This window comes from Mus pahari, chromosome 13, assembly GCF_900095145.1.
Source record: "Mus pahari chromosome 13, PAHARI_EIJ_v1.1, whole genome shotgun sequence".
Taxonomy (NCBI): domain Eukaryota; kingdom Metazoa; phylum Chordata; class Mammalia; order Rodentia; family Muridae; genus Mus; species Mus pahari.
The window spans coordinates 94,828,144-94,849,734 of record NC_034602.1 but is presented as its reverse complement, the minus strand read 5'-3'; the positions used below and the strand labels follow the sequence as shown (position 1 = coordinate 94,849,734).

Sequence of the window (21,591 nt, the reverse complement as noted above, 5' to 3'; positions counted from 1 at the left end):
ATTCTTTTACCCTCTTACTCTCCTGAGAGTCAACTTCTGAGTCAAAACTTGTAGCTGCATTAAGATTATATTCTAATTACTGAGACAGTGCTTTACATTTGAATAGTCTGGTACCTGAGCCAATGAGCACATCTGCATGGGTATTCTTTTTTTTTTTTTTTTTTTTATTAAGGGAGGTTTTGGGTTTTTGGGTTATTATAAGCCAAAGAAGTTCTGTTTTGTTCGACTAAGATCTTCATGTCTATGCTCCTAGAGTGCTGCGATGAAAGGTGTGTGTGCCTGTTGCCATTTGCATGGCTTTTTTTTTTTTTTTTTTTTTTNTTTTTTTGAGGCAGGGTTTCTCTGTGTAGCCCTGGCTGTCCTGGAACTCACTTTGTAGACCAGGCTGGCCTCGAACTCAGAAATCTGCCTGCCTCTTGCCTCCCGAGTGCTGGGATTAAAGGCATGCGCCACCACGCCCAGCTCTGCACGGGTATTCTATCCTCTCTGGCGTAACTCAGCCAGGACTGCTTGGACAGCTACTATCCTCTGTAAGTGGAGGACGGTTGCTCATTAGTCTCAGAGGGAGTAGAAGTAACTTTATTTTAATTTATATATAAACAATGTCTCACTCTATAGCCCTCGAAGGCCTGGAATTCATCATCCAGAGCAAGCTGGCTTTGAACTCCAGAAACCTGCTTGCCTCTGCCTGTTGAGTTCTGTGATTAGAGGTGTGCAACCACATCAGGAAGGAAAAAAGAAATACAAGATTTGTATTCTCTTCCCTGCTCTTCTTTGGCTCTCCATGCTCAAGTAACCTGGGCAGATTATCGACACATACGACATGCACCTGGCTTAAGTTATTATTCTTTAAATAAGTATTCTGATATAAGAATCTAAAAGTTTATTATTAAATACATATCCCAAAACATTCAAGTTTTAAAAAAATTACAACATAAGACAAAGCGTGTATACTCACAAATATACATAATATACACATGTCAAACTGATCAATGAGACACATTGATCTATCTATGTTCACAACACTCTGAGAGACAGCTCCCTAGTCTGTGATGCTACAAGCAGGAACTCCTCAGCAAGTCTATCCCGACTCCTGGGAGCCTGGTATGCTATCACGGACAGAGAGAAGTTTAGAACAAAAACAATGCACAAACCTCCGTATCAAGCCCTCTGCTACTTTGTCCCCTTCGTATCTTTTTCTCAATTACCTAAGACCCATTCCTTCCGACCAAGATTAACTCAGAACAGAAATGCAGAAATGTGGATGCTCCTGGCAAACCAGAAAACATCACCAGCAATGTCCAGTTCTATGCTCACTTTTCCTTGTAGCCATTACCTAATTAAACAAACAAAGGTAGTGTGAGAAAAAAATACTGAGAAAAAGAAGCATTTCTGTCTTATCAACAATACACACATTATTCGGCTCCAAATATAAATACATTTAACACTTAGTGAGGCACCCAGAAACGGCAATAAGCACCCTGTAATTTACAATGACTGTGTTAGGCAGTGACAAACATCTCTGCAATAACTATTTGTTCATTTGCACACCTTTCCCACACACCACCAAAAGCCAGTTCCCCCATGCGCACAGTACAGACCACACACTGCTTGGAAACAGTGTTTCTCTCAGGTTCTCCCTGTCATCTGTTAGCTTTATGACCTGTACCTCGAACCCATGCATCAGGCTAAGTGCGGCTGCTCCTGAGGCAGAGACGACCAGGACACGAAGCGTCTGAGTCTACTTGGTGGTTTAACTCAAAGGCCTTGTCAAGGACTCCCCCAGTTCTTTAAGAATTCTTAATCTGTTTACAATCTGACATCAGAACAAATATTATAATTTTAAAATAAGTTATTCATTCTCCCCCTAGAATTGGACACAAACAACCTGTGCTTATCCACACCACCTTACAACACACAGCAGCAACAGTAAGTGGAGAGCCGTATCAGGAGCACATATCTTTAAAGAACGGATGTAATAAGGCTGCTTCTGCTGTTATCCTTGAGGCTGGGTTTAGATCCAGAAGTTTATCGAGCAGGTCATAGGCTTCATCAGGTACCGAGTCCCAGCCTTCTGAGTTGGAAGTACAGTCTCTGGGGTGACTCCGATAGCCATCACTGTCCCTTTCATACAAGGAATCCTCTGAGTACTGTGCTTGAGCAGCCTGTACACGGGACGTTTTATGGTCAGGGTTCTCTGAAGCAGCAGGGTCATGGGAAGTATTCCCTGGAGGACCAATGGCTGACCTGGGAGTGGTAGAGTCTAGACCCCGTAGTCTCTCACAGAGTGCCCTCAAGTCTTGTGCTGGGACTTCTTTGCTACACAAAATTGATTTGCCTTAAAGAAAAAAAAATTCAACATATCAGAAGCAATTCATGAAAACCAATTAAGTCCAGTCATGTGCCTTATGAATGTTCTTCTGTAGCTGAGATAAGGCTGCGTGCCATTCAACCTTCACAGCACAAAGCCAGACTACAAAGCAGGGGAGAGGAGAGGAAGTGGGGGCTGCTGGGCTAGGCCAGGCTTTACCTGACTGCCAGCTCTGTAACTCTTACAAGCTGCAGCTCCTCCCTTTCTCCTCCTCACCCTGCTGCCTCTGGGGCTCACGTCTTTCCTAGGATGCCCCAGTGTGTTAGGATGCGCCTGTCCAGCTCAAGAATTGTATTTGTAAGGGCTGTATTCTGAAAGTCCTTGTTAAGTTTCTGTTATAATCAGCAAAACTGAATCATTACTGTCATAACTAATGAAACATGTCTGTCTCACCTATAAGTCTGTGAGCACTCTGAAGATTATGATACTTTGAACTCCTCAAACCTATACATTTCCTGGTACACACACCAGAAGTAGTTAATGCCTGTTGTACTAGACCTCCCAACCCCACTACTTACTTGAATCGTCTAGATGCTGTTCTAGAACAATGTATAAGCGCTAAACCCTCTTCATATCCTTCCTGTCTTTCTCAACACTACTCATCTCTTAGAGCAAATACTTTCCTCCACTAGGATTTTAGCTCTATGACAATAAACAGTGTCTGATCCCCACCCCAGACACGGTCATGAATGAATCAATGAACAAAGCAGACCTCAGGTTTCTCAATAAAAATGTTGAACTGGGGATAACTTGGTGGATAAAGCATGTGTTACTTTAAGTGTTGAGGACTGGAGTTCTAGTCCCCACAGCCTATACAAATGCCTGCTGAGTGTGGAAGCACACCTATAAAATGGTGCTCAGAAGGCAGAGACAGGAGGCCCTTAGAGAAAGCTGGCTTGTAAGACTAGTTATATCAGCAAGCTATGCCTCACTAAGAAGAGCAAATGAGGAAGGCTCCTGATGTCAACTTCAGGCCTCCACAAGTGCACACACATGTGCACACTATACACACTTTTTTAAAAAAACAAGTATTTAAAATTTAACTTAGCATCAACATACTATTAAAGTGAGCAAAATAAGGACAGAAACAGGCAATAATATACTGTATACTTCCCTATTATACAGTAATCATATACTGTACACTTCCCTATTATACAGGCATGGGGCTTAAACACTGAGCTGCACACATAGATTCCTTGAAGGAGTATGCAGCTTGCCAATAAAGCAATCTTGGTAATAAAAAGCCACCTTCACATTTTCTAATACAATTAGCAGACAGGAAAAAGAGGTGGGCAGGACCAGAGAAAGCAACAGAGACAAATGAACACAAATGAAGTCATAAGGGTGTGCATCAATCCAGTTTTACTTTTAGAGCTCTCTTCTCCTTGGCTAGGAAACTCTAGCCAGAGGAGGATAGCAGTACAGTTTATCCCTTAATTTATTAGTTTGCTCTGACATCAACAGACGAAGCCCAGCAAGTCCCAGGCCATAAATACACATAAATTTTAGCACTTGACCAAGAGTACACTTAAAAGTGTTGAAGGAACAACCTAATGAACACGTCCAGTGAGGATATGTTGTGTCAGGCATTGGTTTCAGCTCTAAGTTGTCTCTGAATTTACTTAGTACAATTCAGTGAGTTCTTAAGGCCCACTGTACGGGGCAGGCTCTGCACAACAGGCAAGTCAGCACTCATGACAGAGCGGGCCTGTGGGCACTGAGTCTTCTACTAGCTCAAGGTTGCAAGATCTGGCTGAAGTTACTACAGATGCTATACTAGAAAAACCACTAAACTGTCACACTACAAACAAGATAAAAGCACTGTAACAGAAAATTTTTCAGAAGGCTTTGCGTGCTATCAACAGACTTGCCCCAGAGTATTTCTCATCAGATGTAACTTCATAAGACAACAATGTCACATCTCCCTTGTGTATATCATTTCAGCCTATTAACCTCAAACAAAGTATTCTTATGCTAGATAACAGGCACACACTGCAGAGTCAGTGCTGCCGACACATTTTTTGGCAAGTTGTTTTGAGACTCTCCTGAAGCCCTCCATACAGTGTTCTGGCACATCAGACCTTGGCAGCTGGTGCTCCACAGCAAAGGCCTTTTACAATCACGCTAAGCACAAGGCATCCTAACAAGTGTTCGAATTTTCTAAATTGTGTTGTCTGTGAGTGGGTAGGGTAGGGGCAGATGTATGCACTTCTTAAAATTGGTTAGTTAATTCTGATATGTATTCCTGCTTAAGAACCGCTGGCCCTGGGGCTGGGCACATAGCAGCTTAGTTATTTTTGAGGTAGGCCAGCTGAGAGTCTGTCCATATCACCCACTGACCTCTGGGAAGAAGCAACTATAATACTACCTGGAGAGTAAACACACACATCATGGCTAGTTGAGTTTGGCTACCAGAGCAAGGCTAAAGTGATTCTCAGGCACCCGTAGCATGTGTTATTGCAGCCTTAACCTGTGTTGCTAATATTTATGCTCATGAGATGAGTGTGGTATCACATATCTGTAATACAAGCACTCCAGAGACAAAGGCAGGAGGATCCTTGTGAATTCCAGGTGGGCCAGAGGTACACAGTGAAAACCTGTGCCAAAAACCTAAAGAAAAATTCCGTTTATGTGTGCACACATGACAATACACCACAAAAGATGTATTTCTTCTTTGCTGCCCTAACTACACAGATACCAACAGCTAGTAACATACATTTCTGTTATCTTCCTTCGTAGTAATCCTTACTTCAGTGCCAAGTACAATGTTTAATATACAACAGATTTAAACTTACTATTAAAAATGTATAGAATGGAAGAGATAGATTACAAAGCTGACTTCTAGTTAGCTGACAAAGAAAGGAATGTAAAGTTCAGCCTTAAACACTACTGTGGGCACACAGCACTCTGTAGTATACACGACTGTCCACTCTTTACACACCAGTCACTAGTGTACTATGTGTGCTGGGCACATGGCACTCTATTATAAACAACTGTCCACTCTTTTTAAACAAAGTTACTGTTTTCAAGCAAGTGAATAATTTCCTAAGGGTACATGACTTATGAACACTGAGTAAGTTTACTTGTGAGGAGAATTTTGTAATATTTATTTAGCAATTTATAGGCGACAATCAAAAGCATCTGCCTTGTTCTAGAATTTAAAACTTACCAAAAGCTTTAGCAGCCTGGATAGTTTCCCTGGATCCGCGAATTGTCATGATCTGAGCCAAAGCAGTTAAGTCATCACTGGCCTTGTAAAATGGGTACCGCCCACTGAGCAAGGACAGGAATATGACACCTGCAGACCACATGTCAATCGCTGTGACAGAAAACAGACTTTAAAAACCAGCCTGAAATTCTCAACATGTGATCACCTAAACCAGTAGCTGCATACTTTACTGAGAACGAGCATCATCTTAGAAACCTTAAGTTACGACACGCAGGCTCAACTCAACAGGGTTCTTTTCAAATCGTTCTGGGATAGACATTTAAGTTTCTTGGGAGAGTCTAAAATATAACCAAAACTCTAACTCAACATTCCTTCTGCAAAATGGTTTCTCTTGAACACGCTGGTGAATTAGAAATATTTCATCATTAGAAAATTGTAAATAAATATACATTTGCATTTGATCCTATAAGGTCAAAGGAAACTCAACAATAGCTATTTGGGAAGAAATCTGGATGCTTTTCAAGATGGTGACTTGGTAGTACAGGTATTTTCCTTTTAGTGAGACACACTGAGCATTAACACCAGTGCAGCTACAACCCTAGGTTTGAGACCAGCACCAGAACAGAAACAAAACCAGGCTGACTCGACCTCTCCCTCCTATGTCCTAGTGTTAAGTTCCTGGGTCCCCTGGGCACTCAGCACCATCCTGTCAGTCTCACCTCAATCACTGCCTGCTCCTCAGCACCCAATCCCTCCCTTTGCTGCATGCTCTCCCTGGAGTTTCATCCTTTACCATGCTCAGCTGTGTTTCCACCCTGGCTCCTTCCCTGAGCTTCAGACTGAACTTTTGCTCTGTAGGACATTCTATATGGATGTGCCACAAATCTCAAACCGGCTATGGCTCAGTGCAATTCTACCTTTCCCTATACACGGGGTCTCGTTCACTCTCCACCTTGTTTCTAGGCACAGGTCCACGACCCTCAAGCTAGTTGTGTAAACACTCTGAGAGCCTTTTCCTTCAGCACGCCATGTGAGTGCTGACATGCAGTGCCTTCTAGGCATGCTTGTCACTTGCTTACCCTCATTTTCACTGTCACAAATACCCACACTCAGGCACTCCTCACCCCTCAGCTGGACCACTGCAGGATACTAGCCTACAGAATCTATTCTCCCTGCACTTGTGCATTGGCCTTCTAGAACACAGCCATTCTCTTCCCTTGGACAGCATCTATGGCACACAGTCCAAGAGGTCACTGCAGTACATGGAGTCTTTCTCCTGACTCTCACTCTGTACTAAGCAACACCACGCTCATAGCTTCCTCCAAAGCTCACGACTGCTGTTTCTTGAGTTTCTCGGTCCTGCTCAATGCTAATCTCCAACTGTATAGCACTCCCTCAGAGGTGACCTTTTCTATCACATGAACTTCCTTTCATAACCCTTTGGATAATAGATGCCCATCAATACCATAAGTGTCATCAGCATGTTTAACAAGTCATTTTGTACTTATGAGCATGTGTGTCCTAACGAGAATGCAGTCACACTCATTTTACATCACTAGCAGCACAGACATGTGCACAGTGAATCCAAGTGACCCGCATGAGTCACCTGTACATTTAACTCAGGGTCTCCAGGTCCTACTCCATGACAGCAGGAGCCACCTGTACACTGAACTCCGTGTCTTCTGGGTTCTACAACTTTTTGTATTCTAGAAACCTTTTCTCTTTTTCAAACTCTGTTAACTGGTACTGTATTATTTTCATGGGAGTAAAAAGAAAAAAAAAAAAGAAAGAAAGAAAAGAAAAAAAGAAAAACTTCACCTATACCACAGAGAATTTCTGAAGTATTAAGTAAACAGGTGAGCACTGCAATACAGTGTCCCTGAAAGATGATGGCAAGAATTCTCTGTGAGATTGTCTTTCAGATAGGCTGAGCAAATACAATCTATGGGGCAAGCTGGAGGGGGGTCATTTAAAAAAAACAACAGCATTAGGATCAGAAGTTATGGGCTGGAGAGATGGCTCAGTGGTTAAGAGCACTGACTGCTCTTTCAAAGGTCCTGAGTTCAAATCCCAGCAACCACATGGTGGCTCACAACCAGCCATAATGAGATCTGACATCCTCTTCTGGTGTGTCTGAAGACAGCTTCAGTGTACACAGATATAATAATAAATAACTCTTTAGGTTAGGCTGGAGCAAGCAGGGCCAGAGCGAGCAGGGTCGACCAGAGTGAGCAACCTTCATTCCCAACAACCACATGGTGGCTCATAACCATCAGTATAGCCACAGTGTATTCATATACATAAAAATAAATAAATAAATCTAAAAAAAAAAAAAAAAAGACCAGAAGTTCCATAAAGAAACACATTGTCTAGCCAGGCAGTGGTGGTGCACACTTTTAATCCCAGCACTTGGGAGGCAGAGGCAGGTCGATTTCTGGGTTCGAGGCCAGCATGGTCTACAGAGTGAGTTCCAGGACAGCCAGGGCTACCCAGAGAAACCCTGTCTCAAAAAACAAACAAACAAAACACACAAAAAAGAAACACATGGTCTTAGAAGTGGGACACTGGGCATCAGTGGCGAGTACAAACACTACACCAGAACAAGGGCTCCGCAGGGTGGGGGCTGGGCACTTCTCGAGCTCCGTACCTGTGGTCTGGTCAGGACACTTTGTCAGGACCTCTGGCGCTCTGAATCCTGGTGTACCTGCCCTAGGGGCAACCTGCTGCTGCCTATGAGGGAGAAATAAAGTTGGACTGTTAGTAAGGCACAGTGGCACATGCATTGGTTCGCAGCACTTGGAAGACAGAAGCTAAACTAGTCTACATGGACAGTTCCAGGACAGCCAGGGCTACTTAAGGAGACCCTGTCCAAAAAAAAAAAAAAAATTATGTAAGCTATTAATTTAGTTCACACAAAATTCTATCCTGGTAGCATTATAAATAAAATTCTTATAAGCAATGAAAACTTAATGTAATAAACATTTATTTCTCAACCCCAACAAACTGGCCTAGACAGATTTTAGCATAATTTCCAAATATAAAAACAGATGGTAGATAATAAAAACCATAACAGAAAAACATAACTCAAAAGGAATTTATATAAAAACTCTTGTTTGAAGTCCTGAGTTACTGATGTACTCATTCATGTGTAGATCTGAGTTAATCAGGAAGAATCTATAAAAGCAAAGCCAGAGGGAAACCTTAAGGCCGAGAGAAGCAGCATCACCTAGTCCTGGTTACTGAGCTTGGGCAGGTGGGGTAGACAGCAGAAACAACGCCATCTGCAAACAAAGGGCCCCAGGGCCCCACTCACCCAGTACTCAGCACTCAGCAAATGTGATTTCCAGAGAAAGTGGTGTTGCCCAAGGAGGGCAGGTCAAGCTATCTGCTCACTGCACTACTGTGACAGGGCCCACAGTATTCCCTGTCTCTCACTAAACCAACATCCCACAGTTATTTCAATTGCTAATCTTGTCTGGCCACATGCTGTGACTCCACAGGAATTCTTGTTACCTCGACAGGCAAACGCTGCAGACTCTATCTGATCTATAGCAGTCGCAGGTGAGGACAGCCGTGCAGGACCTGGCAGTTTCCCTCATCACGCTGTTCATAGCTTTTGTAGAAATGGCCGTCTTTTTTGTTGCTAGCTTTCTTGATATTATGTCCACAGTCTTTGATTGCTTGATGAGCTACAAAAGAAATTGTGACATTTAATATGATGCCTTCAAAAGAGCATGGTAAATAAAAGCATGAGTGTCATTCAAAACTGCTGACAGCACCACTGGATTACAAGTCTATGAAAACATTTTAAGGCCTCTGGACATGGTTGTACATGTAAATAACAGCACAACTAGGGAGGCTGAGGCAGGAGGATTCCAAGTTTGATGACAGTCTAGGCTATGTAGTAAAACCCCGTGTCTCAAAAAGAAAGTTTATAGACATTTTTGAGGTTTTTCTGTCAAATAACATTAAAATTTACTAATTAGCTTGGCAAACCTTTAACACTTTCTTGAACATTTCCCGATACACTAGAGAAACATTCTAACAGTACTAACAGTTACTAATCACTAAGGTCTGACTCCATGTCACAACTGTAACCTGCAGTTACAATGCTACCCCAGTCTGCTGTCACAGGGTACCTAAGTCAACCTAAAACCATCCAACCTGAAGGCACCTTACAAAAGTCTGTACACTACTGACTGTTGGAACTGTGAGGTCCTGGGAGCTCACATGCTGAAGTCTAGCCTTGTTCTGAAATGTTCCTATTGAGAAAAAACAGCAATAGATAATCAAAATAAAAATTCCACCAAAAAGAGTTCAGAAAAAGATTAAAGACTGAATTTTTGAGTAAATGCTTGAAGTAGCAATACCTTCTGCAAAGCCAAACTAACACAGGCTACCCTAGCAGATGGATTCCCTGAGCCGTCTGTGTGGCTGACCGACAGCTGAGCTATGACACTACATTACTTACTTTCTCTGCAGGGCTCTCATGTGAAATGGAGCTGTGTATATTGAAATTTCTTTCTCCAAAAACAGAGCGCTGGACAGAAAGGCCTACAGATCCCTCCTACAATGCCAACAGAAACAAGGAGAATTAGGGTTATATCTGTAACACTTTCTGCCAGCTGTCCTCTGCCAGTTTTGAAAGACTACATGACAGCCAAGACATTCTTAGGCACCAAACACTGTGAAAGGAGACACAGTCTAGGCAAAACTCAGCACCCCCACGGTGTCACCACAGGCCACACTCACAACACTAAAGACTCCTAAGGCCACCCGCACAGCACAAGGGTTTCATTTTCCTGGGCAGTCAAAATGGAGACAGACACTTTAGAATTTCCCCCATCATAATGCTCTTTTTAAAGAGAGAGAGAGAGGGGATACAACTAACTTAAATTTTGTAACATAGAATTTTTGTTTTATCATATAATGTAACCTATAACTGCAAACTAAAGCTGACAAAATAAAAAAATTTAGTTTGAAACAGAGTGAAATTGATTCAGTAACACTCTAATTAACTAACCAATTAAAATGTGTAACGCAGATCTGTAAAAAGCGTCTTAATCACAAGTGCTATCCTAGTACTAGGTCTCCCTCTGTTGGCTGATGGAAACAGTTCTAATGTTCTTATTGAAAATGTAAAAGCTAGAACCTTTCCGTCTTTTCCTTGCTTAATGTGAACTTGTGTGTTTTCGTAGGATCTTTTGACAGAAGTTTTTGGGGTACACTGCTGATCCATAGTTTTAGGTGCCGGGCGACTCAGCAGGCCCTTGTGTCCAACGACTCCATGATACTTGTTCCGTGAACAATCTTCCTGCTGAGCTTCGGACTGGACAAACTTGAGCAGCTCTATTTTTGTGTCACGGGTTCCCTGGGCTAAACCGAAGTCCACCAAGGCATACCTTAGAAACAAATCATGTATGTTACCCTCCTGGAGAGATTTAATCTTAATAACATTGTAATTAATGCTGCTGTCAAATCACACTAAGAAACTGTAATTCATTCTACAACAATTAAGAATGTATAATATTCCTTTAAAAAAGAAAAGAAAAATCCCCAAGTACTTCATAGCTAAGGCTGTCTTTGACCAACCAGCCGAGCACTGTCTGTCCCCTCTGGGCCTGTACTGGGTGAGACGAGGCAGAACAACAAGTACTAGGGAATACTTTTAACTCCTTACCTAAACACTAAGTATGATATACTTATATAACATAAATACTATTTTCAGCTTATAAGATAATCAACAAAAATATAACAACTTTGGTTTTCAAACAGAAAATGTATTGTGTTGTCCAACGCTCTCATTAAAACAAAAATAGAAAGCCTAGAAACAAGGGCTGGAAGGTCAGAACAAGCCACTCCAAGTTCCTTCTAAGTGTGCATCTCATGATGCCATCCATCATGCTACTGACATAACTTTATTTTCCTATTCCACTTCCTCTCAGTCACAATAAAAATGTGAACAGAAACAATGTGAACACTGCAGTCTAAAAGATGGACTCCACAGCATGCGTTCAACTGCTAATGTTTTCTGGGATTCTTTGTACTTACTTTTTCAGACGTCTATTGTATAAAAAATTGCTGGGCTTCACATCACGGTGAACAATACCAAACTGATGAATCCGTTTCAAAGCTACAAAAAGATTATACATATATTCCCGAACTTCTTGGAAGGAAAGAGAATTCAAAATGTCCTAAAATAAAGTTATGAATGAAGTCACAAAATTGTTTCAATTTAAGCATTTAGCTGATTAAAGTTCAAAACTATTAAGACCTACCAAAAAAGACTCATGTTCCAGATACGGCATAGCAATAACCACATGATCATTTTTTCTGAAGCAGTACTTAACTCCCATGACATTGTCTTGTCCCCTATTGGAAAATGCACAATGAACTTTAGAGGGAAGGTTGTATGCACTATCACTTAATGCCTTAACAAAAGAATTATCTTAGCAATACATATGTACTTACTACTAGAAAACACAAAATCACATTTATGAATTATAAGTACTTAACTGACATGTAAAAGATAAAATTTTCACACTAAAATTGTACCAGTTACAAGTTTACTATAACAACGCAAACATGAGATATCTGCAGATAATAATACTTATTAGCAGATATGACTAGTAATAGATTTTAAAATAAGTAACACTCATTGACCATCTCTGACCAGCCAAGCTTTGGTCTAAGCATTTTACACCTACCAATAAACTCAATCTTGAGAGATTCTGACACGCTCGGTCCTAAATGGGATATCTCTAAACCTCTCCTGTCAGAGCCCAGAGAGCTCAAAGAAGAACACAAAGATTTAAGAGACAGAGGAGACACTTAAATCCAAGGAAACAGTGTCTTCCAGATACAACAGGACTGAAACATGCATAAACTCACAGAAACTGGGGCAGCATGCAAAAGTTCAAGCCAGATGGGGTCCTAGCACTGTGGAATAAGAGGGAGTAAAACATGGGCTTCCACCTCTAAAACAGAAACTATCCTGCAACTGACACTAGCTTGCAAAGGAAAAGTTAGTTTTCTCCAATGGAGTCTCACCAGGTATATTAACCACCCTTAAAGGTAGACCCCATGTCCAGCAATAGATGGCCAACAGACAGACAGACAGACACACACACACACACACACACACAAAGGACTCAACTTATTTTTGTAGACACATACTGTTTTGTTTGGGGTCCTTTTTTGGTCTTACTAGTCTTTGCCCTGTGTGCTATGGTTTCTGACCCTGTGTGTGTGTATTGTGTGTGTTTCTCTTGTGGTCTGTCTGTCTGTCTGCCTGCCTGCCTTTCTGCCTTCCTTCCTTCCTTCCTTCCTTCCTTCCTTCCTTCCTTCCTTCCTTCCTTCCTTCCTTTTTTGAGACAGGGTCTCTCAATGTAGTCCTGGCTGTCCTGGAACTCACTCTGTATACCAGTCTGGTCTAGAACTCAAGACATCTGCCTGCTTCTGATTCCTGACTCCTGAGATTAAAGGTGTGTGCCACCATACCTGGTCTTCTGTTGCCTGTCTACTTTCTAATGAGAGAAAGGGTGTGGAGTGGGATGCATGAGACAGTCCTAGAAGGGACTGGAGGGAAGGGAAACCATGACCAGAATATACTCCATGAAAACATTTTTCAATTCGAACAAACAAACAAGCCCCGGTCTCACAACCCCTCCTGGGAAAGGTTACCCTCTGACATTTTTACAAGAAAACGAGGTAAGGGGCTAAAAATGTCTCTAACGTCACAAAAGTCGCTAAATCACAAATGTATAGTTTGAATGCAGGGGGTTTCCTTTAGATATATATCTTACTCAGTAAGGGGGACAGGACTTTAGAAGGAATGTGGTTATCCATAAAGTAGGAAAACCAGGAAAGGAAGCATCTAAAACCACGACCACCTCTTGCCTTTTCTTTTCCTGTTCACAGAATGGGAAATAAAACAAAATTCTAACAAAGCAACCAAAGGAGAAACCACTTATTCTGGTGCACAGTTCCTGTACTGGCTGGTTTGTGTGTCAACTTGACACAGTGGAGTTATCACAGATAAAGGAGCCTCCCTTGAGGAAATGCCTCCATGAGATCCAGCTGTAAGGCATTTTCTCAATTAGTGATCAATGATGGATGGCCTATTGTGGGTGATGCCATCCCTGGGCTGGTAGGCCTGGGTTCTATAAGAAAGCAAATTGAGCAAGTCAGTAACATCCCTCCATGGCCGCTGCATCAGCTCCTGCTCCCCGACCTGCTTGAGTTCTAGTCCTGACTTCCTTTGGTGATGAACAGCAGCGTGGAAATGTAAGCTGAGTAAACCCTTTCCTCCCCCAACTTGCTACTTGGCCATGATGTCTGTGCAGGAACAGAAACTCTGACTACGACAGTTGCACCAAGGCTGTGGCTCTGGAGCAGCTGATCACATCACATCCACATTAGGGAGTAGAAAACTTTCTCCTGTTATACAGTCCAGGATCCCTCCAGGGAATGATCCTGCCCAGTTAAAATGGGTCTTCCCACACGAAATAACCTAACCAAGATAATCCTCCAAGTCTCAGAAACTATCTTTATTCTAGAATCTAAATGATCCCTCACAGGTGTGCCTGGAGCCTTGTCTCTAGATGATTTTAGATCCTGTCGAGTTGAAAACACATTAACAGTGATGGCTTTCAAAGTGGGAAACCAACTTGCAGGGGGGGAAAAAGGGGGGGGGTTGATTTTTTGGGGTCCTGAATCTCACTATAGCTCAGTCTGGTCTAAAAACCCATGGCAATCCTCCTGCCTTGGCTTTCCAGGTTTTGGGATTAGAGGCATGCCAGATTTGAATAAATGTTTACATACTTCATGACAGGCACAGTTTAGGAGTAAAATGAAGATGGGGAGGACGATAAATATGTGTCTGGAGGATGATATATACGAGTCTGGATGAAATGATATGATATGTCTGGCTTGAGCAACCGAGGAGATAGATGGTGGTATCTTCTGTATACAGGCAGTCGAGAACATTTACTGGTATGGTTATTTTCTGGCTAGGGAAGACAGATTAAAATTAAGTAGTATATGTGCACATCCATGTATGGGGCAATATACAGAAAGACAAATATCACATGATCTTATTCATGTGAGGATGCCAATGAAGCTGATCTTACAGAAGTGGAAAGTAATCTATGATGGCTAGAGGCCAGGTTAGTGAGCAGGGGATACAGGAGGTTGGATGGCACTTATGGAAATGCACTGATTAAGAGTGACAAGGCCTAGTGTTCTGCCACACAGCAGAGTGGCTAGAGCTCAGAACAACTGATTATACATTTCATCTGAAGGACTGAAACAGACAGAAGAGATAAATAAATCTTTATAGAGATACAATTATTTGTGACTTTGATTTGATCATTATACATTATGTGTGTATAAAATCATTCCATCACACTCTGCAAATGGCACACTGAGTAACTTTTAAGAAATTTGGTCATTAAAGAGAGCAAAGGATCAATAGTGGTACCAGAAGAGGAGACAACTCAGCATAGGAGTAGGCTACCATGTCCACAGTGACAGGATTAACCTAGCAGAGAGAAACTCAGGGGAAACATATACCAAATGACTCTGCTCTAAGAAAGACACAGGAGACAAGACTATCAGAATGGAGGCATCAAATAGCTCTTCACATTAAGAGCAAGCCCAGACCATAAGCCAAGGCTGACTGCTGACCAGGAAGGAAGGTTATAAATACATGGAGTAAGAACAGAATGCCAGGCTGGGTCTCAAGAAAAATCCCCTCTAAAAGGATTAATAGCAATTTAAGCATCACAGGCATAGGGCAACGCATTACCCAAGAGTAACAACTAGCTGAACACTGTAACTTAGGCACAAGCTCACCGTCATTCCTGTTAAGCTACTGTAAATACTATAAACCACACATAGCCCGTTCCATTGAAGCTCCTTTAAATGCCTACCCTGCAACTGTCAGACACTGAAGCTCGGCTGCAATCCTCACAGGATGACTTGTGGGAATTAAGTGTTTCAGCGCAATTTTTTCTTCATGTCCTTCTTGCAACTGTGCTGTGGCCAAATAAACAGAGCTGAAGGTGCCTATGAAGCAATCAAGTAAATATTCCAACATTAGGCTTAAAAAAATGCTAATGAAGACAATTCTGTTAAGAGACTGTGATATACTAAGTTATGACTATTTTATCCTAAATATTTATTATTTTCATTCTGTTTAAAGAAGGAGAAACCTTGTTACCACAGTTACTAACACTATTAAGGTTTCAACAGTTTAACAACAGTGGAACACACCTTTAACTTACCTTCTCCAATTTTGTCCTTAATTTTGAACACACTGACTAGTTGTGGTACAGCTTCATAAAGCTCCTCAATATCTCTTTTAATACCTACAAAGGAAGTTAGAACTAATGAGATACAGTCAGGGTTTTGTTGTTCATGTTGGCTTAGGTCAGGGTCTTTTTATGGCCCAAGCTGGCCAGGGCTTATGATCACCCACCTCTGCCTCCCAAATACTCAGCTTATAATTTCTTAGGTTAAAAAAATAAAACAATAAATTATATTTTAAAATAAGTAATTAACCACAATGATAAACATCAAAACTCCAAAGAATTACTAAGAAATTGCTAGTCACAAAATTTTAACTAGCAGGAAAAATGAAAAGCCAGAAAAATTAAACACAGAAATTGTGTACTGTACTAGAGGTACACACTAAGATATAGTCAGTACACATCTGGCCTTTAAGATGAAAATGCTAAGTTTAAAGCAAAAAGGAGTAAAGCTGGGCGAGGCGGTGCTGTGATCACTAGATGGCATACTCAGGGCACCATGCGATAATCCTGAAATCAACTCCCTTCAGCAGAGACAGAAATCCTACAGGCTGGGAAAGTTTTACGCACAGAATGGTTAGTCTATCCTCAGAACAAGTCTTTTAAGGTTCTCTAAATTGAAGGGAAAAGTCATTTAATGTATCCCCAAAGTTAACAGCCTACTCTATCTCAAACTCCAGAAAAACCACTAATTCTAAATAAATATAAAAGTATGTATAGCTAAAATAAGTGGAAGCAGTAACATAGAATCTAATAAACTACTGATTCAAGAAAAGAACCACAGAAGAATCTTTAGATATTAAGCAATGGAATTCAATTGAGCTGAAGAGTAGTTACGTACACAGAAATTTCCAAGAGAGTATACCGCGCAAAACACAGATAGAAAAGCTGGGGTTATTGCTTAGTGGTGGTGTACTTGCCTAACAACATAAAACTCTGAATCTAATTCCTACTGCTGAGGGAAAGCATTAGAAGTTGATTATGATCCCAAGTTAGTTTTTAAAATATGTATCCTAGGGCCGGGAAGATGGCTCTGTTGTTAAATGCTTGCCTTGAAGGCACGAGGACCTGAGTCTGATCCCAAAACCCATGTAAAACAGCCATGGTGACACACACTAGTGATCCCAGGGCAGCAGCAGAAGACAGGCAGATTTCTGGGACACACTTGCCAGCCAGCTTAGCAAAACGGGTAAGCTCTAGGCCAAAAAGACAAAAAGGGGAGGAGTACTTGGGGAATGATACACAAGACAGTCCTCTGGCCTCTACGCACATGTATATGTGTTTGTGTTCTATTTACATAGACACAATCACACCCACACACAAGACATACATACACACACACACCACAGATAAATACACAAACAAACACACACACACACACACAGACATAAATATAGACGCACACAGACATAAACACAGACATACGCACACATACACAATACTATTTTAGTGTAATTGGACAGGGAAAATCCTGTGACACTAAACAGTGGAAAATACTTTGGTTTTCAAAATTTCCCAAATTTTCTTCAATAAACATGAATCAACAATACTACTAAACAAAGGGCTTTGCTATTCATCTGCTACACCAAGTATGTATTTTATATTATTTATTTATATCAAGCCCCTATTGTGTGCTGAATCCTCTTTGGTTCTACATATGCAAAGATAGACAAAATGTTCCAAAACCCCCACCAAAACTAACAACAGCAGCAACAAAACTTCAATAAGGAGTTAGATAAAGCCTAGGTACACAATGGTTTCACGATCTGATGTACAGTATGTCCAAGCCTCATCAGTGTTAGTCTTTACTTAAGTTATGTTTCTAACACAGCGAGTCACATTAGGGGCTGGAGAGATGGCTCAGCTGCTAAGAGCACTGACTGCTCTTTCAGAGGTCCCAAGTTCAATTCCCAGCAACCGCAAGGAGGCTCACAAACATCTTGTAATGGCATCGATGCCCTCTTCTGGTGTGTCTGAAGACAGCATATACATAAAATAAATAAATATATTTTTAAAAAAATCACATTAAGGAATCCCATGGGTAAGAGTTCAGCAAGCTTTAAAAATTATTATGGGAACCATTTGCAATGTCCTATGTTGCATAACATAAAAGTTACAAAACTTTTCAAATAGGAAAAAATGTTCACCCTATTAATCCACCAGATTTTCAAGATATTAAAAAAGGAATATTCCCCTGAAGATAATTCTAGAACCAGATCAGATTCATGCATGTCTGACCCCTTTAGTTAATGAGTAATGTGTACCAGAAGCCTGAACCAGAAGCCAAACTGAATATGGAACACTAAATGCTTGCAATGTATGTGTACTTGTTAATTAAAAAGAAAAGCCAGACTGAAAAACAGGCTATTGTTTTTAAAAAAAATTAAAAAGAAAAAGGGCCAGGCTTGGTAGTGCGCACCTTTAATCCCAGCACTTGGGAGGCAGAGGCAGGTAATTTCTGAGTTCGAGGCCAGCCTGGTCTACAGAGTGAGTACAAGGACAGCCAGGGCTACACAGAGAAACCCTGTCTCGAAAAACCAAAAAAAAAAAAAAAAAAAGGAAAAGGGAAACTAGGTAATTGCTGTGTTTTGAGATTAATCTGATGCATAGGAGACAGATTAGGAATCTGCAGAGAAATGAAAGACAGTTTAGTGGAGAAAGTCAGTGGAACTTCAACAAGGAATGAGTTCGTGTGGCGGACACCAACCAGGACAAGCAGCAGCAGCATACACAGTCCAGAACAGGGAGCTAGCAAGCCGGAGAGTGGGAGGACTGCACTCAGGGGGAGCACGGGGTAGGAGGTAGGGGACTCACAAGTTTTTAAGTTCTGAAGTAACTGTATTGCTCATCATCAGGAAGAGGACCATTGTTCTAATAAGGGACAGTTTGGTTTTAGCCAGAATTCAAAAATATGTGATGTTTTACTTTTTTAAATGAGGCTAAAGCTTTGGGGGGAAGGTATATAAATTGTGTATCATAAATTAAAAGTCAAAATTAGTATCTTTTTGGATAAGCCTAAATTTTCTTAGGACAAAGATGATGGCTAGCTTTTAGGAAAGAATACAGCCAACTGGAATTTTGTTTACAAACATGTATGTTAAGTGAACACTACCACCTGGGCACTGTGCATAGTGTTTTAGACATACCCTGATTCTTGGGGTGGGGCTGAGGCAGGGTATGATCCTCCACCTCCACCCGGGTTTACAGATGATTTCCGCTATGTCCTGCTGAAAGTACACAATATGGGAATTTTCCTTCTAAAACTAGAGTCTGCGGTAGAGCTACATTTCACTCTATGAAGAAAAAGGCATCGGTTACAAACATTCCACTCGTTTCTGCCTGTGAATTCTGTTTATGAATCCTTAATCCCTTCCCCACCAATTCCTAAAACTAAGCTTTACACAGTAAGGCTACAGTGGGTCTGGAAGAAAAGTCAGGCGTCAACAAACATGCTTTCCTAAAAAGTCTCTAATATTTGGACCCAACCAACGTCCTCTAAAATGAAAGCTGGATTCCAATCCTCTTAAAACGTGATCCAATCCTAAATCTAGATTTTGTGGTATTATGGGACTTGTAAAATGTAAACATACAACTCAGTTTAGGTCAGGTGTGTGTGGTTTTTCTGTTTATTTCTGGGAGTGTAATTTAACTACATTTCTTCTTTCCCCTTTTCTCCTAGTTTTCAACGAATTAGAAGATGCAGACTGGCTGCCCGTGCGACTTCAGAACCGTGCAACCGTGGCATTGAGCACATACCTGAAAGTTTAACACTCTGCTCATATTTTTTTAAAGAGTCATCAGCCGGACACCTGTCACTGCCACGAAGGGAAGAAAACGCCATTGGCTCCTCCATCTGAGTCCCCAAAGAGGCTTCCACTACGCACGACTGGGATGCAAAGAGCGGGTTACCGAGTCATGTGCACAGGCGAGAGCAGCAGCTGTGAAAATCACAACACGGTGAGAAGGGCGAAGGAACTCACCCAAGCAGGCACGCAACAAACCACCTGCCCTTCAGGAGGTAACACTAAAACCCGCACCATCTGTCCAAATCCCAGCCAGGGCGGCGGCGCCGCCACTGGCCTGCGGCGAGCACTCCCGCGGGGGGACGGGTGGAGCCGGCTGCAGCCGGCTGGCGATCCCCGGGAGGCTGCAGGGAAGGACTGCGGTTTGCCCGGGAGGAAGTCGCTCGCCAGGGCGTGACACTCCACTCGACAGGAGCCGACCGAGGACAGTTGGGTGCCTACGGAAGGAGGAATGAATGGGCCGCCCTGGGCGAGCGCGTAGGGCCGACCGTCCGCCAGCGCCAACGGGAAGCTCAGTGCGCAGGCGCACCTCTTCCCGCCGCGGGATGCTCTCAGGACGACACGACCTAAGTCACGATCAGGAACTCGTCCCCGGTCTCTCGCCGTCCACGGCAGGGGAACAAACAGTCAGAAACTCACGGTTCACGGAAGTAAGGACGTCCGCGGTCGCTTCCCTCAGGAGCGTCCCACTGAGCCGGGCCGCCAGACGCGATTCTTCCCGCGCCGCTTTGAATTGCTCATGCGCACTCCGAAACCCTCGGCGCCTGCGCAAGAGGCGTGGTTTTTCAAGGCGCGGCGGTCGGAAAGTGAAGAGTGCGGCTGAGAAGGCTCCGTGGTCCTCTGCTAGGCTAGGGAGCCCGGGGCTAAAAAGGCGCCGGGGAGAACTCATCCCGCTCGCCTGGTGCTTGGCGTTCTGTTTCGGCCTCACACTGTGGTCTCAGCACGCTGGACACTTCTCGGTTAAAAAGCACTTGGTTGAGTCCGGTTATCTACACTGAAAGCAAAAAGTGTAACCGCTGGTTCTTGAGGATCTTTTAGTAGAGACGAGCTGCAATGTATGCTGATCATTTATTTAGTTGTGATATAAACCAGTGTTTAGGGATTGAGCTAATAACGGTGGTGAATAAGGCAGCCAAAAAGCTGTTCCAGTTTTTCTTTTTTCTTTTAATAACCCACTAAGTCCATATTGCACGGGTGTGGAGTGATCCACTGGATTATGCATGGGACTCTTAACACTGGTTGCAACTCCAAAAAGAATGAACCCTCCTGGCCTGGCAACTACCCTCTGTCAGGGCCTCAGTAAGGGATGGGGCCAGGAAATTACCCCTTCTATGCTGGAATTTTGGCCCGTCTTGTTCAGGTAACCCCACTACCAAGAGTCATGCCATAGTCAGAATTTAACCACCCCCCAGCTCTGACATTCTTAGATGACAGTCCACCTCCACTAGAGCAGTTTAGCCCAGAACAGAGAGACTGTTCAGCTACAGGCTGTAGGCATGTTTACTCAATAATTTTTGCTAGCTCCTGGAATATCATAACTGTGATTTTCATGCTACAATCTGTTTACATGGAATACAGGTGTGTGTGTAAAAACATACATAGTAGAGCAGGGTGTGGTGGCGCACACCTTTAATCCCAGCACTCGGGAGGCAGAGGCAGGCAGATTTCTGAGTTCAAGGCCAGCCTGGTCTACAAAGTGAGTTCCAGGATAGCCAGGGCTACACAGAGAAACCCTGTCTTGAAAAACCAAAAAAACAAACAAACAAACAAAAAACATACATAGTAAAAGAATTTCTAACGAGTTAGTATTATTACCATGTATTAAATTAGTTAATACAGTGAAAGGCCACAAATATTTTTTTACTTTAACATTAATAGTGAAGAATTATTATTAGTGAAGAATAAGTAGTGTTTTCTGATAGTTTTTTTTTTAACAAA

At 42.3% G+C, this 21,591-nt stretch overlaps 1 protein-coding gene across 4 annotated transcripts; it reads right to left on the bottom strand.

The window, feature by feature from the left end:
- Positions 1-868: 868 nt before the first annotated feature.
- Cdc7 (cell division cycle 7) lies at positions 869-20,388 on the bottom strand. 4 transcript variants are annotated; one of them, XM_021210383.1, is made up of 12 exons: positions 20,293-20,388; positions 19,607-19,788; positions 15,827-15,910; positions 15,473-15,608; positions 11,819-11,912; positions 11,592-11,734; positions 10,693-10,942; positions 10,012-10,107; positions 9,054-9,229; positions 8,188-8,270; positions 5,541-5,690; positions 869-2,338 (listed from the first exon to the last, which is right to left on the bottom strand). In XM_021210383.1, exons 2-12 carry the CDS (start codon positions 19,701-19,703, stop codon positions 1,947-1,949), a joined length of 1,701 nt encoding a protein of 566 aa, XP_021066042.1. In that variant the 5' UTR covers positions 19,704-19,788; positions 20,293-20,388; the 3' UTR covers positions 869-1,946. The 4 variants fall into 4 exon arrangements, with proteins under 4 accessions (XP_021066042.1, XP_021066045.1, XP_021066046.1 ...); XM_029545435.1 differs by having other exon boundaries at positions 1,353-2,338; positions 5,541-5,669; positions 20,293-20,371; XM_021210386.1 differs by lacking the exon at positions 10,012-10,107.
- Between the last annotated feature and the right edge of the window lie 1,203 nt (positions 20,389-21,591).